This window comes from Chrysemys picta, chromosome 14, assembly GCF_011386835.1.
Source record: "Chrysemys picta bellii isolate R12L10 chromosome 14, ASM1138683v2, whole genome shotgun sequence".
In the NCBI taxonomy this organism is placed as follows: domain Eukaryota; kingdom Metazoa; phylum Chordata; order Testudines; family Emydidae; genus Chrysemys; species Chrysemys picta.
This window is the reverse complement of record NC_088804.1, coordinates 25,178,171-25,204,280: the sequence shown is the minus strand read 5'-3', so window position 1 is coordinate 25,204,280 and position 26,110 is coordinate 25,178,171. Positions and strand designations below refer to the sequence as shown.

Sequence of the window (26,110 nt, the reverse complement as noted above, 5' to 3'; positions counted from 1 at the left end):
GGGGAAGTTTTTAAACCTAAACTGGTAGAAATAAGCTTAGGGGGTCTTTCATGCGGGTCCCCACATCTGTAACCCAGAGTTCAGAGTGGGGAGGGAACCCTGACACAGTCCTATGAAACTGTAGACTAACAAATATAAATCTTATATTTACTATCAACATATTACCAAAGTGAAATTCTATTATGAAAATATTGACTCCTCATTGTCTGTTATATTAGTTGTCAGCTATTCTGCAATGAGAACATGTAAACATGCACAAGTAAAACTTCATGACACACAGTAAAACAATTATCTTTGTAAATACTTCCTATCAACAAATAAACATCTATAGATGTTGAAATCATATTCAATCAACAGATTAAAGTCATATTAATCTAAACATTAATTTACAATAGTCTCAACAATGGGATTAGAATTTGCATGAAAAGTAATAAATTGGAAAAAGTTAAAGGACATTTGAAGTTCATGGTACAACTCAAAATCCAGTATATCATATGTGGAATTTTTTTTTAGCCACGGTATCATCCAGTCTGTATACAAAACAAGCTCATAGAAGGTTCTTTTTTTATAACAAACACGAAAGTCCCCAACACACAGTTCAGTTGAAAGGATACAATAAACTCCAGCAAAAGCAACACAGTGCATTGGAAAAGTTATGGGATACGTTAAGTTTTCCTCAGTTATGAATAAATCTCAGCTATGTTGTTTTTTGATCAATAACTTTATTAAAACATATCCTTATACTGTGCTTTAAATTAAAATTTAAAATTCAAAGGAGTAGTAGCTTTGTAGATTTTTCTTTTTTTGCTAATGAATCTAAAAATAAGCCACTAGCTCACCATTCCATTGATTTTTAAGCCTTCAGGCCCTAATCTAGCAAAATACATGATTAAATTTTAAGCATGTAATTAGCTCAATGAAAGTCAATGTAAACCAACTCTGGCCTGATAGTGTCCCTTTAAAGAATAATGGAGCTGTTGTCCATCTTGAAACTACATTCAGCTGTAGTGTACTTCTGACTTTTAAGAACAAGCAATTTCAGCAAAGCACTTAAATTAAAATATAAACATGTATTTATGAGATTGCTCATGTATTTAGGGCTTGATTCTGAAACATGTTGAGTGAGCATCTTCAACTCTCAAAGGCTTCAATGGGAGTTGAAGGTGCTCCGCATATCCAAGAATCAAGTCCTTAAACATGTGCTGATGTGCTTTTCTGGACTGCGATCTCAGCACTGAAATTGCTTTCAAAGGGGAATTGTGCTTAAAAATCAAAACCACTGTCAGGCTAATTTTAGTCTACAACATAGTTTTTATAAAAACAAGTTCTTACAAAGTCTAAGACAAATAGAAGTTTTTCCATAAACTTTTTAAAAACAAAAACAAAGTCACAGAAATATTCTTTTAAATTAAATAAACATGCCCTTGCAGTGTTTGTATCCCAAATATGTGTTGTTGTGCCAATTTATGAAACCCAGAAACTGACTATAAACCAAAGTGATATTAAATAGTCAATTTTTTACAGGGCAAAGAGATGAAATTTTAAAAAAGAAAAATTGAATAAATTGTGAAAAGTAAATTAGATTGTTAAAAACCATAACAATCTAAAGTGATATTTGTAACAAATAACTGTAGTTAGTTTAGCTTACGTTAATTAAATTAATTAAACCTCAAGGTAGCCTTCTGGGGTAGGTAATCATTCCTATATTATTTTAGCTTACGTTTATGGACATACGGAGAGAAAACACACAAGCCTTCTTGGTTACTGCAAAGCAACCACTGTAATTCAGTCTTACATGTTTATCTATGAGTCCACAAGTGGACTCATGCACCATGTTATCATTGATCTATCTCTTATCCCATCTTCCTCCAGTTCCTGATGCTTTTATGATAGCATAGTAGCTATCAGAGAGGTTTTGGGAAGAAAACAGAAGGAAATATTAACTCATGTCAACGGACTTGGGATACACAGAATGCACAGAGCCCATCCAAGCCCCTCTACACCACTTAAAGAGCTCATGAGGCTTGTGTAGACCCAGGGGATTACATGGGCCTTATGTAATGCAGGAAGCTTAACCAGTCCTAGTGAACTGGGATAAATTCCATCATCAGTGCACCTCAAATGCAGCACTCACATTAGACAACACCAATCTACTAATCCTGAAAAAATCTAGAATTAAAAATCCTCTGAGGAGTCTATTGCAGAAAACAAACACTTCAGAAGGAGAGGAAAAAGATGGGAGAAAAGGAAGGGTGAGATGCAGAATGCTAACCAACACCTATGGTTAAGATTCTTGCACACACTCATTTGAATACACATTGACAAAACTGAACAAAGTGTAACTGGACAAAAACATCCTATAGAAATAAAATCCTGATGTTCCATATTCACTGCCATGTGGAGGGCATGTCTGTGATATGTTTTCTTAAATACTGCTTCCCCTCCTCACACATTGGTTTGTTTCCCAACCTCACAAAACATTGTTTGAATCCAATAGATCTTGAATTTAATATAAATCTAGTTTTTGACTTTCTTTATGCAATCAAAAATTATCTCATCAGATGCAAGACTCAAGAACGGAACTAAACAATGTGAAGTTTTAAAGTCTTACCTTGGACATATGCCACCATTGTGGCATTTACTGCATCAGTAACACATATAGCATTTTCCACGTCCAAGCCAGATACCACATATTTACCATCACATGAAATATTACATGAAGTTACAAGGCCTTCTTGGTCTACAGTCCACTGAAGAAGAAAATAAACCGTTTTGGAAGTCATGCTTTTTGGGATTAGTTATCACAGTTTCTTATCAGCTCTTCTATAATCAGTAAACAGGCTCAGAAGGAATAGATTTTGCTACTGTTTGATATTTTAATGAACTCTGATAAATGTGTGTTTACAGTATTTCAATTTTTTTAAACCCACTTCATATTTTGCATTAGCAGGAAATTTAAAATTAGATAGCACCGGCCAGCTGAGATCATAAAATTGGCCAGAAATATTAAATGAATTAAACCTCAAGGTAGCCTTCTGGGGTAGGTAATCATTCCTATATTATTTTACAGATGAGGTAACTGAGGCATATCAAGAAATCGATTTGCCCTAGGTCACACAGTTAATCGCTCTCACAGCTGAGCCTACAGACTCCAACTAGACCACATTACTGCCCAACGTGAGGATTGCATTTTTTTACTGTACCTCCAACTTAAAAATCTTTATGAATTTGATAATGTTACCAATTTCTGCTAAAAGCTAAACTCATTGAAAAAATCAATACATACAAGCATTTTTCCTGTTTCCATATCCCAAGCCTTTACTGTTTTATCATAGGATGATGTTATCACTCTAAAAATTAAGCATATTAACAAAAACAACAATCAACATTTCCATTAAAAGAACTCAGACTTAAAATGCTGTTAGTATAGAAACAATAAAAAGTTGTCTTTGTGGGGGAAAAGCAAACGCACACCTTCAGTTTTCTGTTAAATTATTTGTTCTCCCTACTTTCCAGTAATTTAAAATAAATATATTTTGTTTTTATATTTTTGCAAAAACTATTGCCAAAAAAAGGAGTTAGTTGGAAATTTTGAAATAGAAGTTGGAATTTTTCGCACTAGAAATTAACAAAAGAATGCCTTCTATGTAATTTGGAGGGCAGACAGCCTATTCATTTTCATTTCATCCTATTACAAGTTATTTAATTATCACTAACTTTAGAATGCATGTAAAGCAATTATGGTGGGTTTGCTGTTATGAATGTGAAGTATCTTCGTTGCTAGTTATTTGCATTTTCAGGAGTTGATATTGCTGCGTAACACCACTGACCTTTCTTATGCACAAATACAAAGCTACATTACACAACAAAGCCATTTAATAAAGTTTACTAGAAACTGACAGGTTTTCTTAAAACATTCCCATATATTTGAAATACATTTATTCTGAATGTTAAAGAACATGATAATTATACTTTATTACCAAAATGGCTTTTCACTTGTTCAGTTTTTGACCAATTTATTACAGTGTCACTGAATATCATTTTATACAAGTTCAACATGAAAATGGATTTTAAATATATTAAAAGAATAAAAGGAACCTAGATGGCAAGGAATTTCATACATTGATCTTCTGACAATTGACAGTGTATTTTCTGCTCTTCAATAGACATCATCTAACACATAAAGGCCATATCTAGTTTATGTATCGATGCTATTTTTGACTGGAAACAAATATAAAGGTCAACAAACTATGAAACTCTGCTTGTCTGTTTAGCAATCTTCAAAAACTCAGGCAACAGCAAAAGGCACCATTAGCATAATTAAAGTGTGGTGACCAAAGTTTTTTTTGTCAATCTTCCAACTTGATTGGAATTGATCTAGACTATGCTCCACTGATAGCAATACCAGGAATAATACCCTTAGTGACATTGCTTGACCTACACAGTCAACTGTTTGTGTATTCCACAGCTCTTGTAGTGATTAATGTCCATGGCAGGACATTAGATAAGATGCATCTCCTGACAAAATTATAACAGCTGACTGCAGAGATATAGAATGCTGATAAACAATACAGAAGTTTTTTGAATATATAAATTCCGATGTCAGAAGAAACCCATGATCCTAGGCTAGTTCACAAATTATTATTCATTTATACAATGGCATATATTTACATATCTTGTGCCACCAGCACAAGTCATTCAGGAAATTCTCCAAGGTCTTAACATTTATGACTGTAGGCTGGCTCTGGGATTCCCCCCAAGTGAACCTGCTCCCACTTCACAGGCCCCAAAGCATTTCAGATAGTTACTTTCAAGACTGGGAGGCAAGAGCTCCACAAAATCTTGCACTACATAGTAAATACAATAACCTTCTCTGCCCCGTGTGGATGGGTGAAGAATCCTTCTTCAGGAAAGCAGAATTACAAAGTAAATAATGTTCCATTCTCTAAAGACACCATCATCTCATGATTCTTATTCTGGGAGAGTAAAGAGCATGGGGAATGTCTCACAATAAAAACAATCTAATGGTGAATACTGCTGAAGATAATGTGTATAAAACCATGCTTATGTATTAAGAAAGAAATTACACTATGAGGCCTGTGTCTGCAAGAAAGAGAGACTTTTTTTTTTTTTTTTTTAATGAAAGCATAGGTCTCTGGCAGTTATCTGACATGCTGTAAGATTGCTAGAATCAATGATCTCTAGCAACATTCCCAGTCAAGTTAATATCTTTTGAAATCATTCTTGAACCAGCAATCTGACACAAGGTCTTAGCTAAATCAGTAAACTAAATTATGGGCAAGTCTAAACTTAAAATGCTGCATTGGCACCACTGTAGCACTTAAGTGAAGACTGTAAGGAGAAGCTGTACCCAAGAGGCGGTAGCAATGTCAATGGGAGAGTTTCTCCCATTGACATGGCACTATCTACACTGGGGGTTAGGTCGGCATAACTACATCGCTCAAGGGTATGGATTTCTCAAACCTTTTAGTGACATAGTTATACCAATATAGGTCTATAGCAGGGGTCGGCAACGTTTGGCATGCTGCTCGCCAGGGTAAGCACCCTGGCGGACTGGGCCAATTTATTTACCTGCTGATGCGGCAGGTTCAGCTGATCGCGGCCCCCACTGGCTGCGGTTCGCCATCCCGGGCCAATGGGGGCGGCAGGAAGCCGTGGCCAGCACATCCCTCGCCCGCGCTGCTTCTTGCCGCCCCCATTGGCCCGGGACGGCGAACCGTGGCCAGTGGGGGCCGCAATCAGCCAAACCTGCCGTGTCAGCAGGTAAATAAACTGGCCCGGCCTGTCAGGGTGCTTACCGCATGCCAAACATTGCCGACCCCTGGTCTATAGCATAGACCTGGCCTAAGTTTCTGTCCTTCATTCTGTCAGAGGAGTTTGCTACAATGTGGCAAACACAGTTTGGCTGCTAGTGAACTTCTGTAGGGTCTCATAATTTAGGAGCCTTTTGTCCAATTCACATCAAATTTGGAAGAAAAATTCTACTTTGGCCTCAGAAATAACATACCAGTTTTGAGGTAATGCCTTTTTTGTGGATTTGAGAGAGGAAACCAATACTGAGCTTAGAATGAGTGGACTGGAACTTTAAGTATGTAGTGTAATCATCATAGTCACTTCTGTAAATGCTATTGCTCTAAATATAACAGAATACTGTTCCAATAATTTAGTGTCTAATTTCAAACACATCTGTTTACACCAAAACAATCATTCATTTTACTGCATTATAAAAGTAATATTAAATGGTTGAAGATAAGCTAACTGGCATAACAGTTTTTCTATCTGTACTTGTTTAACTTCTGTACTTCAACACAACTATTTCTGTATATTTAGAAAAAATTAATTCAATTTCCTCTCTAACAAATCTATCTATATGGAAGCATCAGAGCAATACTCAGTTTATTTGTTCTGAGTTTTGTCCTGGTTTTCTTCATTTGCTGTAAAAATGTAACACCTAGCAGTCAAATAGCACCACTTTCTCCTCTCTATTTATACTTACATATGAACTACAAATGAAAGGTCACCTTTTGTTATCAGGAGTCAAGCTGCACTCAGAAATGGGAGCTGTGTGTTTTTCTTCAAAGACTTGAACAGGAACACCTTTTTCAACATCCTTAAATAAATCCAAAGGAGCTTGATTAATGATTTTGAAAAGATAAAATGCAACATATAAAAGATCTGAAATCAGTGAACTTGGTCTCAGTTGTAGCATCTGATCTGAGAATTAGAATGATTATTACCTTTATCCATGAAAAAAAAAAAAAGACCTTTCACCTGTTCCACAAATCAATCATCAATATTGGTGTCCTGAGACCACCACCTGACATGCTGACCAATATTGTCTCATTATGTCCTTTTACTCCACTGTCTGTATCCACCTGTTGTCTCTTGTCTTATATTTTGACTGTAAGCTCTCTGAAAAGAGAGAGGTAATAGGCACCTATATAGGACAAAGCCCCAAATATCGGGACTGTCCCTATAAAATCAGGACATCTGGTCACCCTAATCTTTCACAAGCAAGATGTCAACTCCTGCCTTCAGTCACCCATGACATCAACCTCCATTGCCCACTTGATACATTTACAAATACCTTTGTGCTTTCTCGCATTCTGCCTTTCATACTTGAAGGCGCTCCCTGTAAATATCTGTAAAGCTTACCTCATTATCCTCCGTCAAAACCCTCAAACATGACAAAGGTTAGACTACTAGTGTACTGCGACTACTGGCTATCATACTGACCAAAACTGTCTCCTTTCCTTTTACTCCCCTCCTTACCCTCCCCCCTTGTGTCATGTCTTATATTCAGATTGTAAACTCTTTGGGGCAGGGTCTATCTTTTGGTTCTGTGTTTGTACAGCCAGCACAATGGGGTCCTGGTCCACAACCAGGTGCTAGAGTAATACAAATAATAATAATTGAGCTTTACACAATGGGAAGTGCCACCTAAACTAGGGTGACCAGATGTCCCGATTTTATAGGGACAGTCCCGATTTTTGGGTCTTTTTCTTATCTAGGCTCCTATTACCCCCCAGCCCCGTCCCGATTTTTCACATTTGCTGTCTGGTCACCCTAACCTAAACACATTTCAAATACTGTACAGTAAAGAAAGTTTGACATGCAGTGGTAACTCTAGGTCAATGTATTTTTATTCCTTTATTCATATGATCAAGTTTTTATTTTAAATAAGTAGTGTCACTAATTGCAAGGGGATTAATTGAACCTGAATAAGAGTTTTCAGGATCAGGGCCTGTGTGTGGCACTGTAAGTTGCCTTACTTGCACATGCCCCTTCAAAGGCTGCTGTGCTGTTCAGTGAAGCTTTACTACATTTGAACCTCCCCCTCACTCCCACCTTGTGAAATGTACACAGCCTGGGGCTTGGCAGCAGCTGCCCCTGACAGGATCCTTCAACTGGAAGTTATTCTGTTCAATTAACAGCTGTGAATGATACAGAGAATTTGAATGAAAGTAAATTTGTTTTAAGTCTGATTTTTCTTTCTTATTTTTCAGTGTTCCAATAGCAGACATTAGAGCCATCGTGTCTCTTTCTAAGGCTGAAACAAACAAAAAAAACCCTAACTTACAATTTTGTTTTAATTTTTTGAGTCAAGAAAACTGTCTTTCTAGACTTATCTTGACCAATGGCTCTCAACCTTTCCAGACTACTGTACCCCGGTCTGATTTATCTTGCATACCCCAAGTTTCATCTCACAAAAATTACTTGCTTACAAAATCAGACATAAAAATACAAAAGTGTCACAGCACACTGTTACTGAGAAATTGCTTACTTTTTCATTTTTACTATATATTCATAAAATAAATGAATTGGAATATAAATACTGTACTTACATTTCAGTGTATAGTATATAGAGCCATATAAACAAGTCATTGTCTGTATGAAATTTTAGTTTCTAGTGACTTCGCTAGTGCTTTTTATGCAGCCGGTTGTAACACTAGGCAAATATCTAGATGAATTGATGTACCCACTGGAAGAACCTCTGCATACCTTCAGGGTACACGTGTCTCTGATTGAGAACCACTGATCTAGACCATGTGTACTGTGCCTTATTAATTTGTGTTTTCCAAAAGATGTGTGCACTGCCAGTGAAATATTTTCTATTCACAAGAGGAATTCCAAATACTTTCTTAGATACACATTTGATACCTAAAAAGAAGAACAGGAGTACTTGTGGCACCTTAGAGACTAACAAATTTGTTAGTCTCTAAGGTGCCACAAGTACTCCTGTTCTTCTTTTTGCGGATACAGACTAACACGGCTGCTACTCTGAAACCTGTCATTTGATACCTACTCTTTCAAAAGAAACAAAGTGGAATTGACAGTTTCCCTAGCTCTTTGTTATCAAACCTGGTCTTTTATGAATCCTAACTGGCCCAGCTACTCCTATAGAAGAGGAAATCAGAGTTGTCCTGACAAAGTGGAAGTTATCAGGATAAATGAACCATTGTCTCTCTTATGTGTTGCTTATAAGGAAGCCCTCAACATTCAGGTAGATTCTCTTAGATAGCTCCTGACAAAAAATAATATCTCAGGGAGCGCTGGATAAAAATTTTCTTACACAACTATGCCCAAGATAAGCAAGTCACATCAGACAGTACTAATCTTCCATACATGAAGAAAAAAATATTCAATACATTATATTCTCTTTTCAATGAAGAGGCTTTCATGTGTCCCCTCCATCTAGTTTACTTAAGGAAGATTCCGCAATTACCTTATTTTTTTGTTTTGATTTAAATCTCTTGACATGCAAGTTTGATATCATAGGTTTTCACTAAAATAGAAGAATCTATACTTTACAAATTCCAATTCTGTGATGGGATTAGGAGTGAGTATGTAGTTCTGACAATGTGATGGAATTACCAACATTAAATTGTGAACATCTTAATGATCCACTTGGCTGGACACATTTATTTACTGTCTTGCCTCCTACAAATATTTCCTTAAACATCACCATTGTAATCATGATTATTTGCTTTGAAACCTATCAAAAAGGGAGCGGCTCTTCAGCTGTTTCATGGGAGGAGCTAAGGATGGAATGAGTCCTGTCTCTTGGATACCCTGGAAGTGTTGAACACTGTGGATGCCTGAGCTGACCCCAAGTATAGCTTTGTTCTTCATCTATTCCCAAACTTTCACTAGAAAATTTCTTAACGTGTCATAATGGAAGCTAAGCATGATATCTGGATAAAAATGCAGCACTAAAGTTCTCTTTATAGCATCATAGCCTCTACACCTGTATTCACAACATTAAGGCATTACCATCCCTTAATACCAACCTCAGCAGGAAGTGTTTGAATCAAGTTACAAACCAGTTCATATATGTCAGGCATAATGAATTGTCAGCTGCTCATATGAACATCAGGTATAGTACTTATCTAAGAATAAGGATCTGGGCCATCTTTTAGAACAGACTGAAATAAATAACCTTCACATCACATCAGCCAGGGTTCTTGTGTGCCTCAGTTCAGTTAAACCTGGTTGCTGTAACCAACCTGGTTGGAATTATGTGGAAACCCTAGGTAACTTCATAAAACTGGCCAAGGGCATCAGAGCAGATAGAAAGTAAAGAACAGACAGATTTGACTTCATTGCAAACAAAAGGCAGCACATGAAAAGTGTAAAAAACATTATGCCCTTGCTGATAGCTAAATCTAGTGCCTATAGTGCATAACCCTTGATTCCCACTATTCTCTAAGAAAGACTGTACACATCAAACAATGTGATGGTGAGCAAAATGAACCTCCAGATCAAAAGAAATCAAAAATTGTGTAACAAGCCATTGTTGTGAAGTATTTTATTCAAAGAACTAGAGCGCTGATCCAGCAAAATTCTTGAGCATGTGCTTAAGTCCACAGCTATTCAGCAAAGCACTTTAAATACATGTCTAAGTCCTTCTGAAGTCAATAGGGTCTACATACATACTTAAGTTCTTTGCTGAGTCAGAGACTAGGTTCAGGTAATTAATGAGGAAAAAACATGACAATTAGGAAAAAAAACCTCATTAACACTATAAAAGCAGCACAAGATGACATTCCCAAGTCAAAACGAAATATTTTTTTTCCCCAGAAAGACTTGACATATTATATAATATTGTAGTAGAGCTCTCCCTCACTAGTGTATAAGAACATTCATCTCCAGGTGCCTACATGGAGCACTGCTGAATGTCAAAGAATATGTTAAAAGTATGGAATAGGAGCGTTAACACTGTAATTGTACCTGTGAAACAGTTTAGTTATTTTACAAACTGAATAAAATGCTGTTTAGAAGGTCAATTTATGACTCACTCAACCTCCATACTTATATGAAATTTCTTGCTTGGTTTAGACATTATTATGGCGTGACTGTTGAATTGTTTTAGATTCATGACATACCCAGAGTTTCATTGTTCTGTCATAAGAGCAAGAAAGAATTTTTGTATCTTCAAAGCAGAAATGGCAGGAGCTCACAGTATCACAGTGCCCTCTCAAAATTTTAAAGTGGATCTGTAAATGAACAGAACAAAGATACAGTATGTTTTATCTTATATAATAAATCCTTCTTGTTGACAAGTTAGTCCTCAAGAGATAGTCTAAAAGTAGTAACCCGATTAGAATATTTTAGTTCCTGCTGTTTGAGAGCATTCACACTCATCTTTCTCTGTTATTAGATTGCAGTTGATTTGGCAGATCACAGCAAGACTTTTTTTTAAGCACCTGTTTGTACATGACAATGATCTTGCTCTTCTTTAAGTTTAAAAAAATCTATTTTGATTCTTGAAGTATGTTGTGTACGCTGTATGATTGAAATATGACCATTTATATAATTAATATTGCCACTGTTAGACAATTGCAACAAATCTTATACAAAGTATGTCATGTAAGGTAAGTTATAATCTATCAAATATGATTATCCTGTTTGTCTGCATGTATCATCTTTGCAGCTAAAAGTATGACTATTGACTGTATTTCAAATGCGTTGATGGCCTATTAAGGAATAGTTAACTCTTAATGAGCCACAGAAGAAGCTTGTCCCCATCCCATGAGTCTTTCTGTGGACACTTTAGCCAAAACATGGGTAATAGCCATTCCTATTAGTCATCGAAGCATGCAAGGGCATGTGACCAGTGATGGATTAGCCACTGGGGCTATGAGGCCCATGCCCAAGGGCCCCAGAGTCCCAGAGGGATGGGAAAAGCCCCACTGCCCTGACCCCGCTCCCAGGAAGCAGCGCCGGGAGTGGCAGTGTGGGTAGCTCCCAGTGCCCACTGACCCCATCAGCAGCCGGGAGCAGGGTGGGGAAAGTCCCAGCACTGGGACTCCCCCTGCAGCCCTAAGACTGGAGCTTTCAGAGAGCTTATCTGGTTTTGGGGCCACAGTGGTGGAAGAGCAGAATGGGGGGACCATGAGTGGAATAGGGAAGGGGCAGAAAGGGGTGGGGCCATGGGCAGGGTCACATGTGGAGGAGGGAGGAACAGGACCTCAGGTGGAAGGGGTAGGGAGGGGCCCCCCCACTTGCTCTGGCCCAGGACCCCAAGAAACCTTAATCTGCCTCTGTATGTGATCCTGGACTCCATCTTGTGCCTGTAATTTTCCACAAACTAAGACTGAGAAAAATTCCCTCCACATGGGAGAAGGTATAAAAACCCCTGGAAGCATCTCCATTTTGGCTCTTTCCTGCTCTGATCTTTGGACTATGGACTTACCCTAAAAGGCGCATTCCAACCAATGGACTAAGGACCTTCCAATCTTTTGGAAGTTACCAGAGTCTTTACACGCCAGCAGTCTGTAACATCACTGCTTTGAAATGAGTGTATATATTTGTTTTCCTTAACCATTTTAACTCTGCCCACTTTCTTCTCTCTTATAAATAAACCTTTAGATATTAGATACTAAAGGATTGGCAACAGTGTGATTATTGGGTAAAATCTGAATTACATATTGACCTGGCTGTGTGGGCTAATCTCTTGGGATTAAAAGAACCCTTTGTTTGATTAAATTGGTCTTAAATAATCACTCAGACTATGCCTTCATCCTGTGCCACTGCAAACCTCCTTGAGCAGGTGTTCATTTTTTCTGCATCTTTTTCATAGACATACGGTAGTGTATTGACTGCTGTTCAGTATCTGTTCTTCAGAACTGATATAATCAGAAAGGCTAAATGAGTTTGTCTGATTTGTCATGAATATTATATTGTGGTTCATTATACATGCAAAGTAACAAAGGATACTTCCAGTCCTCTGCTTTCAGGAGCAATGAATACATTAACAATTTAAAAATATAAATTGTGTATTTTAAGAATTTAGTACATTACACCTGCCTTGTTCTTGCTTTTCTTTCTTTTCCTGGATAGGTTGACACAAGTTCCCCTCCAGTCTTCACAGACAATTGTATGTATGTTACTAACAACACTTTCAGCATAGCATATTAATTATAATGAGACTGTGACGGGTTGGATCACAGAAACCCCCCTGAGAGCTGCCAACCAATGTGCCAAGACTATTTCCATTCCTGTTTTCCCTGCCAGCTCAGGACTCCAGCACCCTGTCTTGCTGCTCCAACACAGACGCAGGGTCTAAATTACTTGCCCTAAAGCTGCAGGTTTAGTTGAAAACAGCTCACAGAAGTGTGCTTGTCTTTAGCACTCAGATGCCCAACATCCAATGGGGTCTAAACCCAAATAAATCTGTTTTACCCTGTATAAAGCTTATACAGGGTAAACTCATAAATTGTTCACCCTCTATAACACTGATAGAGAGATATGCACAGTTGTTTGCTCCCCCAGGTATTAACACATACTCTGAGTTAATTAATAAGTAAAAAGTGATTTTATTAAATACAGAAAGTAGGATTTAAGTGGTTCCAAGTAGTAACAGACAGAACAAAGTAAGCAAAATAAAATAAAATGCACAAATCTATATCTAATTAAACTAAATACAGATAAGATTCTCACCAGTTCCAGAATGCTCCCTTTTACAGGCTAATCTTCTTTTAGCCTAGGTCCAGTAATTACTCACACCCCCTGTAGTTACTGTCCTTTGTTTCAGTTTCCTTTAAGTATCCTGGGGGGCAGGGGGTGGAGAGGCTCCTTCTTTAGCCAGCTGAAGACCCAATGGAGGGGTCTCCCAGGGGTTTAAATAGACTTTCTCTTGTGGGTGGAGACCCCCTCCTCACCCTGTGTAGAATCCAGTCACAAAATGGAGATTCAGAATCACATGGGCAAGTCACATGCCCATGCATGACTCAGGACTTGCAGGTAGCAGCTGTTACCCACATGCTACTTTGAATGTCCTCAGGTAGACTTCTTATGTGAACTGGAGTCTTCCAAACTCTTTTGTCTGTTAAGTGCTTCCTGACTGAGCACCTAATTTGCACATTCCTTTCCCAAGAAGTGATCAAATGTTCTAACTAAGGCTACTTAGAAATCAAGCAATTATACAGCCAATGTTCATAACTTTGAACACACAAATGGTGCCTGCATACAACTAGGATGAACATAACCAGTAGATCATAACCTTTACATAGATATGTTACATGGCATATGTAGCAAAACCCTATTCCAGTTATAACATACATACATTTATAAGCACCCCCCCATAAAGCCTTATGGGGTACACTGTCACAGAAACCATAATGAAATATGCAGTTGAACTATTACCACAATCTAGAAAAGGGCAGAGGTTTTTTTGCAAAGAGCACTGGTGTTTTGAGTGGGAGGATGAACCAAGTTTTGTAATACACAAATACATCACTGTGGTGCAGGCAGATTAAAGGAGCACATGAGCACTGGGGAGAGGTCAGCCTGCTGGTAGCAAAGAAGGGTTAGGCTGGCGATACTTTCCACAGATGGGGGGAAGGTGGTGGAAGAAAACATATAGTCCCAGTTGTCCCCAACTAGCAGCCTCCGGCATGCATTGGCCCTACAGGAACAGGGCAGTCTGCAGCTCATCCCAGTAGTGCTCCTACTGATTCCCCCCAACTCTTGGGGCACTGAGATACCCTCTCCACCCACACACAAAAGAATTCTCCCACCCGCCCCCTGAGACCTGCCTCTCCCATATCCCTGCCTCAGGCACTGAGACACCCCCCCCACCACCACCACACACACACACACACGCACACGCACTCTCACTCACCCTACCCCCCAGGCACTGAGACACACACATCCCGTCTCTCACCCACCCTGCTCTTACCCCCACTCCCAGGTACCGAGACACCCCTCCCCCAGCTGTCACACCCCTCCCCCCGGCTCTCACCCACCCTCCCGGTTTCTCAGCCAGGGCACCACCTTCCCCCGGGCAGGAAACCGTCCGCTCCCCGCCCCCACCTGCGCGAGCCCGTCCTGGTCACCCAAGCGGCTCTCCGGCTGGGAGGGCCTGGGCAGGGGAGGCTCCTCCAACGCCAGCGGGTCCCCCCGGCCGCTCGCCCCGGCCATCTCCCTGGCTCTGAGGTAACCGCCACTCACGGGAGCCCCTAGCGGTCACGCTGCCCCGCTCCCTACTTCGGGTGCACTGAGCATGCTCACCCGAACTGAGCATGCCCAGTAATCTTCGCTGTTGCCGCTGGCCTCTCTCTGCCTTTAATTCTACTTACGATTTGCTGCCTGCACGTTGGAGGGGTTTAAAAGGACCAAAGGGGGCAAATCGCAGCAGGGGGGCTGTCAGGGTCTGAGCAGGGGACAGAAATTTACTGGCCAGGTGGGTATCAAGCTACTGTAGGTAGCGGCAGGAGAGGGGCTGAAGGGGAAAAATCGGGGGTGGTAGCCGAGGTTAAGCCCCGGGGGAGACGCTGTCAGACCCCTTGGCGGGACAAAACCCCCGTTTAGGGAGGGGGAGGGGGGAACAGTGACCCCGCGGGATGAGCCACGTGCTGTGCTCGCTAATCTAGGGGTGTGGAGGATGCAGAGGCTGTTTTCGTTCTGCTCACAGGACGCTGCATGTCAGCCCCAGAGCAGAGGGCAGGTTCCTGGGGCTGGGGACTTAAAGGCATAAGCAGCCCAATTCCTAGACTGTCAAAGCTTAGACACCACAGCTCCTCTCTGTCTGATACAAGGGCTGCGGGGCTACGTTACTGCTCCAGCCAGGAGACTGAATGCGGTGAAATATTGTACAGACACCCCCTCCCTCAAACTCTGCCTCTCACATTTTGAATATGTAAAAGTGTCTTCCATCAGTTTCCATGTCTATATGAAATCACTGCAGCTCCTTTCTCTTATATAATGTGCTGAATTGCTAACTCCCTCCCAGAGCCCACATGTCCGCACCCCCTCCTGCACCCCAAACCCCTGCCCCAGGTCAGAGCCTGCACCCTTCACTCAAACTCCCCATAGCCTGCAACCCTCCTGCACCCCAACTACATCCCAGAGCCTGCACCCCAAAAACAGCCGGATTAACCTTTTGTGGGCCCGCTGCTAAACATATTTGTGGGCCCTCATGGGGGAAATGGGGACATGGGGCAGGGGGGAAGAGTCCTCAGAGTGAGGGGCCGGCCGGGGGCAATGGGAGATGGGTCATGGCACGGCAGGGACAGCCCCGCTCCACCCAGCCCAGTACAAGGGCACTCCACCCAGCCCAGTACAAACCGGGAGCTGCCAGATGCACACTGGGCAGCCCGGCCCTGCGCTGCCATGGCACTTCTTCCCCTTGGGGGCGGGCCCATGCTGCACCATGCTACCCCCCTGCCCAGCACCCCTCTGACTTCCTATGCCCAGTGCCCCACCACCCCCACCAATCCCCCTCCCACAGACCACTCCCCCACCCACTCAGAACCCCCCCACAGATCCTCTCACTGCCCAGTGCTCCCCTAGCTGAATACCCCCCACAGCCCTCCCATAACTGCACAGTGCGCTGCACCTCCCCGCCCAGAGACCCCCCCACAGATCCCCTCACTGTCCAATGCCCCACCACCACCACAACTGCACAGTGCCCCACACCTCCCCACCCAGAGCCCCCCCAGATCCCCTCACTGCCCATTGCCCCCCACCGCCACAACTGCACAGTGCCCCGCACAGACACCCCCCCACTTCCCAGCGCCTCGACACACACAGATCTCCCCAACCCCCACTGCCCAGCACCCCCCCCAGACCCACTAGAGACCTACTCTCCCATACCCTAATCCCCGGCCACAGTAGCCGGCCCTGATGGGAGGTGACTGTGTCTGCCAGGCTGATCCAGCAGCGCAGCCAGAGCTGGTCCTGGGGCAGGATAACTCCGGCCCCTTAGGAGTGGTGAGATCAGCCAGGCTGGAGCAGGAGCAGAGCCTACCAGGCTCCCTCAGGACCCACATGCCTGGCAGAACCCAGCTGAGCCTCCCCTCCCCCCCACTCTCCTGTGACTGTCTGAGACTGGCCGAGCCTCTGCACCAGTCCCAGGTGGCTCTGCCCCCGGGGAGGCAGGTGGGGCCCTACAGGTCCCAGGCAGTGGAGACAGCTCAGAGCTGGAGCAGTGCTGGGGAGCGGGGCAGATCCCTGGGACGTGACTCCCAAGATCCCACCGAGTCCACCTACACCCATTGGCCCCATGTCCAGCAGCCCTGCCGAGCCCGCATGGTGGCCCCCAGCTGCTGGTAATGAGCCCCCTACAGCAGTGGCGTAGCCAAGTTCTAACATCAGGGGAGCGAACACATTAAAAAAAGGCACCACCCGACATATCAAATTACTAATTACATACTTTTAAATTCGTTATACATATTTATTTTGTACTTAAAATAAAAACACAAGAATGATCCAGCCAGGGAAGGGTTTGCACAGCCAGCATTTTGCAGGAGAACTTTAGATTATACTTAGATATACTTTTGATTCTAGAAAGTAAATGACAGAATACAGTAGTTTATAATTGTCACAGGATTAAAAAAAAATACTGGCCATTTTTTCCAGTTACTAATTTCATTTTAAAAATCAATCAATGAAATGTACTTTATTCATAATAGATTGTAATCCTAAAGTCACCAAAAAGGCATGACAAATACAAGTTTTATGAGAATTGGTGAGCAAAGATCTCATAGCTCTTCGGTGTTGGAGAAAGCAGTAATTTCCCTTAAAGTAGCTTTATTCATGGTTTTTTTTAAGAACAGAAGACATCTCTACAACACAGTATAAGTAACATCTCTCACACCAAACAGGAACTTTTCCACAGTTCATTGCAATTTGGAAGTGTGATTATTATACCTTGCCTTACAAACACCAAACACCATTACATATGCACAAAGGTCAATAATTCTCCCCCCACCACCACCCTATATACTGAGTTGTGCTTCTGCATATAGTATCTATTTGAGATGAATATTGAGCTCCCAGCTCTTCAGGAAGCAGTAAAGACTCAGCAGCCAAGCCACAGGTTGAATCCTATTGCAAACAGTATGGGTGACGCATAAGGCATTCTGAAGCAAGAGGAGATTACTGGAAAATTTTAAATAAGACACAGAAAGAATAAACTTTTCCTAGGTTTTGTTTCTGTCAGATTTATTGTATCATGTATAGTAAGTGTTTAATATAAAAATCAGGTAGTAGGGTTTACAATGTTATAACAAGAGATTGTGCTATTACCATTATCCAGTCAACTTGCACACTACTATTTTGAATTAGTGATAATTCAGAGAGAGAGAAAGAAGAAAGATGAATTTAGAGAATAATTATTAACCAGACTCTTGGTTATTCACCAGCCACTGTGCTCCAGTCCATAGCACAAAGCACCTGGCAGAATCTGGCCAAGAGAATATTCACCTCAAATTGGCATCTGCTAGACTCCCCGCCCCCCTCCCCCATCCCCCGTCACCACTATTCAGGATATAGCTAAGTGAAAAGGTGGCATGGCTGAAGGATTTAGCAGGCAATTGAAAACTAGTATAGAGTACAGTAGCCCTGAGAACACTGCTTAATTCTGAGCACTGGGTCTGCAGCTAGTCAGCAGTGAGACGCAGAACACATAACTGGCACCTTAAAGCACCTTTACCCCGCTTTTCTTCACAAACTGCACTAAGCACAGTTTAGATACAGCCCTGTATCTGATCCACAGTATCTGTCACACTTCTGGGTCTCATGGAAATGAGTACACTTTATGTATAAAAGAGTGCACTAAAGTATTTCTCTCTTTAAAAAAAAAAAAGTCTTTAACGTTCTATCTTAAATTTTTGCACAAAACCAATGATGTCCATGAGAGTTCTGCACATAGATCAATGCCAGCGTATAGTAGCCTTCAACTTTTTTACAGCTTTCCAGTGTTTTATACTGAGACATTATCTCCCCTAGACCAGTTTCATAATTCTCTACAGATTTGTCACCAAGATCAAAGTCTGCAGTGAAAAGACAGCAAGGCCTGTGTGCTGGACTGCCCCAGGCGAGGGGCCAGACCCAGCTATGTGGATGGGTTACAGGGGTCTGTAATGGGCCCCTTCCCAGGGTGGGCCTGGTGCCACAGCACCATTGGCACCATTGTAAACCCGGTACAGACCCCAAACCCCCTCCCACAGCAAAACTCCCTTGGACCTTTTCTGGATGTCACCAAAAAATATAAAAACCTGCTGCCCCGGTGCTACTTTATTGCTACAGGAGACTTGATGCAGTGAAAGAATTTCCCTACATTCCATCAAACTCTGCGTCACACATTTTGAGTATTTAAAAGAGTCTCTCATAACTATTTGTCTAGGTGAAGTCTCATAACAGTTCACAAATTTTAGGATTGCCTTTTGCTGCATTTATCTTGCCTGTGAATTCAGCCCTTACAGTCCCATGTTCACATGTCATTGCTTGTGTGTAGAAGCTGATTCACAAATATTCAGTAAGTGTATTATATGGTGTCATCTTACATCCTTCCCAAGGGCAAAAATCTTCTACAAGAATGAAGGCTTGGGCTCATGACCAGGGGCTGCAGAACTTTTGGATGCGCAAGTCCACATTTCTGCATCTGTGTGCAAAACTCACCAAAATAAAAGCTGCACTGACAATGGAGAAGAAAAAATAATTGCACTATGGGGATCTGCAACACCAGATTCTTATTGGTCAATCAGTGGTCTCTCTCCTAAACCAAGGTAGAATGGATTTCTTTAATGTAAGTAGTCACAACAGATTGTTAAAGCTCATTTCATGCTCAATGCAGTAGTGTAGCTAGGGGTGTTCAGGGGAAACAGCTGCTTCCCCTCAGCACATTTTTCAAAAGCGGCACCTGCCAGGCCAGCACTGGGATCCTGCAGGCAAGGGGGAGGGCGGGCAGCACAGCCCAACTCCAGAGGAGCCATTGGGGGGGTGGCGGGCGCAGCCGGAGGAGCGAAGGGGCCGGCTCCTCGGCCATCGCGCCCCACGCTCAGCGCGGCCCCAACGTCGCCGCAGCCGCCTCCTGCGGCAGCTCAGGGCTCGGCGGCCGAGCGCTCCGCAGCTGGCGGGCAGATCTCCTCTCCCCAGCAGCTTCCTGCTTCCCTCGGCCCGGGCAGCCCACAACTTCCTGCTTCCCTCAGCCCGGGCAGCCCAGTATTAGCAAGGGGCGGGGTCCCCACCCCTTGCTAATGCTGGGCTGCCCGGGCCGAGGGAAGCAGGAAGCTGCCAGGGAGAGGAGATCTGCCCGCCAGCTGTGGAGCGCTCAGCTGCCGAGCCCTGAGCCGTCGCAGGAGGCAGCCGCGGCGACGTTGGGGCCGCGCTGAGCGTGGGGCGCGATGGCCGAGGAGCCGGCCCCTTCGCTCCTCCAGCCGTGCCCACCGCCCCCCCCCCTTCGGCTGAAGTTGCAGGGGCGCAGGATCCTGGTTGCAAAGTCAGATCCAGTTGCAGGGCAGGGGAGCAAAGGGTCCCGGTTCTAGCTCTGGCTTCAGCCACAGTCACAGAGGGGAGGCCCCCAGTCCTGCCTTCAGCCCCAGCTTCAGCCACGGACAGCTGAAGCAAACTACATCACAGAGGTCTGGAATCAGTGAGTGTAAATTATAGACTTAGTCGTAATACATATTTAAACATACAGATTTATTTGTACACTAAACAAACAACAGGGGTAAAGGCCGGATTTTTTTATTCAGTCAATAAATCAACTTCCCAATTTGCATACCTCTCAGATATGCCAGAAGTCTAGTACTTCTTGGATGACTTTGCCATAGTCATGACTTGCTTCTGGGCAATCACAAAGACGTAGAAGTCCTTGCAACTCATCCGGAAATTCATTTTGACAAGGATCAGAGGGGTAGCTGTGTTAGTCTGAATATGTAAAAAGCTACAGAGGGTCCTGTGGCACCTTTAAGACTAACAGAAGTATTGGCGCATAAGCTTTCGTGGGTGAATGCCCACTTCATCAGACGCAAGCATTCACCCACGAAAGCTTATGCGCCAATACTTCTGTTAGTCTTAAAGGTGCCACAGGACCCTCTGTTGATTTTGATAAGGGTTTCACTCCACACCAAGTCTATGCTGCTTCGATTCTGGACATCAGTCCATGCACCTTTCATGATTGAAAATACACGCTCTGAGTATGAATTGCTTACGGGTATACTGAGCACGTATGACACCAGCTTTGCCATGTTCACGAATTCAGTTCTACTGTCCTTGTTTCTCAGCACCTGAGACCAGAGTTCCCCAACTGAATAGTTTCCAGGCTCGTACTTGGAGTCACTGTCTTTTATGATACAGTACTCATCATAGAGCTGATCAAGATTCACTGTTTTCTGAAGGTTTACAGCTGTCACGACTGCAGGCAGATCGTTGAATTCGAATACCCTATTAACTTTGATGTTCAAGAACTGGGTATTGAACAAGTAGCCAGTTGTTGAAAAATCAAACCATTTCTCCAAATATAGGATCGACACATAGTAAAATTTCATGAAGTCTTTCTGGAGACATGCAGCAGTGACAGGCAGCATCTCAGTTAATGCACTTTCAACTTTAGAGCCAAAGAATATGTCATTTTTCCGTTGCTGAAGTTTAATTCTCAGAGTATTCATTATGGCATACACTTCACATGCTGTCATACTCTCATTTTCCAAACAGAGCACAGTATCATTGAAGATTTCAGGACATTCTGGAGGAAAAACAGATGAACCTCAACTTTGCTAGGCCCCTCATCTTATCAGGGGGGAAAAACCCAAACAATGAGCATACCCCAAGTAATGGGCAAATCTGGTAAAAGTACACAAATACTAATGGTCTTCCTGGCTGACTGCATGAATAATCAAGAATCTTTACAATAACTGTATAGTCATTTCTTAAATGGTTTGTATGCCTGTAATCATGGTGATTTATTTACTGCTCCCCATTTCTCTATTGTTTATCTGTGTGGTCTCTGTCTGGTTATTTGTTAACGGGATTGATTCATCAAATATTATTGAAACTGTGCCTTTTCTTTCATCATGTGTTGTAGATTATTGATGCATATTTGAGATGTGTGGTGGAGAAAGTAGATGGAAAGGTAGGCTACGTACTGTGATGGTACATGAAAGTATACATTGATTCAATAAGTAAACAATCACGTGAATATGTGGCACAACATATTTAAGTCCAAATACCCTGGAAATATCAACATAAACCTGAAATAGCAACATTTCAGTGTATTTACTGCTGCCAAACATTTACTGAAATGTATTTGGAGGTGCATATTGGACATACAATACTTAACTAACTGAGGGCCACAGTTAGTGGCTGTACAGTTTGCTGTACAGTTCAGTGTGTCCATTAAACACAAGTATGCGAACAGCTTAGTCCGTTTTTACATTAAGTAAGACAGAGCACATTGATTACAAATCTTTTTGTTTTTACAGGACTCTCTTGCATATCTGATTTGTAACACTAACTGTCCCTTGCATGTCTGTCTATATTAAATTCATTATTTTCTTGATGTGCCAGAATTATTAATGCATTAATAACTTTGTTGACTGTCAACAGGTACAAGCCATCTCATCAGTAGTTTCCACTGTCATTCTCTCAGGCAGAGCTCCACAAATGAGGTGAGCAAAGCACAATTTCATTCATGTGAGTTAAACACAGTGTGAAACAGCAAATACAACTCTATGTTTGATGTGGAGGAGTACTCTAATAGTAATACATGTAATGAAATTGGGAATTACAGTATAATGTACATTTCATTGTTTGCTTCACTGGAAACTATAATTGCATTTCTATTTTTTTTTTAATAAATACAGAGTGAATTACTTCAAAATGATATATTATTACTTCCTTACCACACACCGGGTCATTGGGTTCTTGCGGTAAGATGTTTTGTATTGTACTTCTGGATTATGGGCAATAAATGTGGTATTAAATAAGCGATTTGTAACACAACTATAGTAGCAGTGATATAATTTCCCGTGTTGCGGGTTTTCAGTGAGTTCAGTGCATGCAAAGGAAAGTGGAATGTGAATGTTAAAAATAAAATGCTACTGTCAAGTTACGTTGTTAATGTAACTTGGAAGAATACACTCTGTAATGAATTGATCAATGATTTCACAATATGTTTTTCTCTTGTGTATTACTGAGACATTACAAACGAGAATATGTTAATTGCATAATGATTTTTGATAAAAATTTTGAAATGATCACATTACCAATATAATTTGTGAATATATTTACACTTACAGATAGCCTTGATGAAAAAAAAGGAATTGTTAATAATTGACCCCTTGTGTGATGAGATGAGATGAGATATGAAAGAACATGTCTGAGGAATTGGAGGTGATTTATTAGATACTTACTTTTACAGTGGACATTTTTTTAAAGGGAATGTAACAATAGTGAGACTAATATCTTTCTGTCAGCTACAAATAAATATTGAAACAGCATATACTTGTACTGAATATGCCTAGTAATGGACTTTGAGTGAACTTGTGTGATTGGACTCTGGGAAACGACTTCACAGAATGTGGACACGAAACAGTAGCATGTTGCATGATTGAGAATCTGTTATCAAAATGGGGCACAGCAAATCAGGTGATACATTGTGTAAGAGTGAGACAATAATATGAAAGCAAGTGTGTATATATGTGAGCAATAAGTCATTTCAATCATTAATTAAAAAGAGATAGAATGGATTTGTATACATGTCCAGAAAGCGGAGGTGGGCTGGGGGGGGGGGGGGTGGAGGAAAGAAAGAAAAGCTCATTTATGCAGTCCTCTAATGTACTCTCTAAAAATTTCAGAAACTTCATCAAACGATTAACTAGCAAATCCTCATCTGATTGGAAGAGTAAAATTGCTCAGCACCCCAGACAAAGTGATGGTCACAACTGCGGACCACTCATCTTAAAGGTATTGAATACCACATTGCCATTATCATTTGTTATGTATGTGTAATTATCCAGGGTGAAAGTAAATGCCAGAGATTACCAGTGGGCACTACACCGGCCTTCTTGCCAAGGTGTGTGGGTTGGGCTTGTGGCCCCCAGAAGGGATGGGGGTCTCTGGCAGAAGGTGCAGTGCTGGGGGGGCCAGATTCCATCAGCCAGCCCTTCCTGACAGCTGCTGCTGCAGTGGCCAGGAGCACCAGGCCCTTGTAAATTGCAGGAACCCAGGGCCCCTTTTGCTCCCCCACTGTCGGCAGCCCTGCCAGGAGCATCCAACAGCATTGCCGGACCCTATGGCAGGGCCGCTGATGTGGGGGAGGGAGGACCTAAAGGGGACAGCGATGTTAAAACATAAAGCACTGCCACAGCGGAAGTGTAACGTCAGCTGTGTACGGGCCGGTACCAGTGGCCGGTTCTTACCGGTATGCTGAACCGGCCCACTTTCACCTCTGGTAATTATGATGTTTATTCTAAATATCAGTGTTGTTAGTTTGCAGAAACATATTTGCAGCACAAAGACATCAGTATGGTAGAAACAACACAAGAGGTTAATACTGCATTTAGAAGACATATAGCAATTCTTCTAATGAAGGAGGCAGGTAATTACTTTCTACCATGTACTGTGGACTCATTAGGCACATGTGAAGATAACATGAAGAGTGGAATTATGTCACATAGCAGACAGTTATCTTTATACCCCTAAAGTGGGATATCTCACAGGTTTGGTTCTGTAATGGTGACTATGGATCAATAATATCTTTAAGTACACAAACATTTGAATGGGGGTGAATGATTGCTATTGATCGACCAGTTAAATGAAATTGGCATTTTTAGATACAGGTGCAGTAAAGTAAAAATTTGAGAAAATATGACTCACAAAAAGGAAAAAGATATGTTCAAACCAATGTCTGGATTAAAATATTGACATTAATTAATAAATCAAGATTTGCATTTTCAGTGTTGGTTGTAACGTATTCATCATTTCATAATGCTATATTTATTTTTAAGAAAGCGTGGAGGACTATTGCATATAGTGCAACCTTGTCAACTGTAAAAAGGAAAGTGAGGATAGCACGATGGTAAGAAACATAGAATTGTATGAGAAATAAATGCCATAAACTGCCTAAGGATCATGATTCTTGTAAAAATTCCACATCAGTAAACATTTTCTTCATGCTGATAGGCATACATATGTTAGGTAATGCTGACATGTGGAAGGAATAGCATGAGTGAATGCAAAGTATGTGTAACATTATAACTTCTGTGATTTCATTTCTTAATTGTTACTTATCAAAGGTTCAGTGTGATTCTTGCAAGAGGTGGGCACATATGCCCTGCATTACAGAAGGAACCAATCAAGAAAACCTGACAGATGAGAAGAAAGAGTACAACTGCAAAAAATGTGCATAGTGCACTCCTTTACAAAAAAAATTGTTTAAATGCTTCTTGTTCAAAACATAATGCAACCAAAAGACTTTTTAATGTATATACCAGATTATTATAATAAATGTTTTTTATTTGAAAAAATTATTCTCTGTATTTGTGTCCACGTGTATAATGCAAATTATAAAAGTAAATTAAAAAAATGAAAGTGGTATCACCTTGGGCTCAGGAGCAGGCTCCGTACCCCCAAACCTTACCTCCCTTTTCACATATTCACACACAAAAAAGTGAAACAGCGCGCCTCAATCATCCAATAGATCAATTTGTCACATTACCCAGGAGGAAGCAGATCGTGAGTGTTTTTGACCACATACCCCATCCCTCCTGATTTGCAACCCCATGGACCAGGCGGTAGCAAGTCCTGAGCAGTAGTCCAGATGGTCAAGTTGCATGACGGAAACTGCACCTAGTTGCAAAACAGGAGGGTTGCTATATGTGTTGTCATAGCTGTAGCGGGTACCGCACGCACCACCAGCCGCGTGCCCACGCCTCGCGGGGATTTCGGCGCCTCCCCAACACTGGAGCAATTAACCCACCGCCAGGACACCATGGGCCGCTTCTCGCCCCGCCCGGCATCTGAACCTCAGCAGCGGCTGCTGGCCCCCAGCCCGCAGGCCACCGGCTTCGACTCTCCCACGCAGGGCCGGCTTTAGGCCTATTCCCTGGAATCGGGCCCCGCGCACTCACCCCGGCGGCGGTCGTCTTCGGGGGCCCCGCTCCCCTGGCCAGAACTCTGGCCGGAGTGTGGCAGCACCATGGCCCCGCGACCCCGGCCAGAGCGCGGCTGCCTCATGGCCCCATGACCCTGGCCGGAGCGCGGCAAGACCCTTGGCCCCGCTCTTCTGGCTGGAGCGCGGCAAGCCCCACGGCCCCAGCTGGAGCTCTGGCCAGACTGCGGCAGCCCCACGACCCCAGCC

At 42.2% G+C, this 26,110-nt stretch overlaps 1 protein-coding gene across 3 annotated transcripts in view; it reads right to left on the bottom strand.

Moving 5' to 3' along the window:
* The window catches only part of WDR88 (WD repeat domain 88), a 30,284-nt gene extending 14,533 nt beyond the window's left edge, over positions 1-15,751 (bottom strand). For 2 of the 3 annotated variants that reach the window (XM_042852178.2, XM_065567184.1), the window contains exons 1-5: positions 14,839-15,751; positions 10,908-11,018; positions 6,543-6,631; positions 3,287-3,350; positions 2,612-2,750 (exon numbers count right to left, since the gene is read on the bottom strand). In XM_042852178.2, the coding sequence (XP_042708112.2) occupies positions 2,612-2,750; positions 3,287-3,350; positions 6,543-6,631; positions 10,908-11,018; positions 14,839-14,946 (511 nt within the window). In that variant the 5' untranslated portion in view covers positions 14,947-15,751. Of the gene's footprint in view, positions 1-2,611; positions 2,751-3,286; positions 3,351-6,542; positions 6,632-10,907; positions 11,019-13,464; positions 14,535-14,838 lie in introns of those variants that run through there. The other variant, XM_065567185.1, reaches the window with a different exon arrangement.
* Between the last annotated feature and the right edge of the window lie 10,359 nt (positions 15,752-26,110).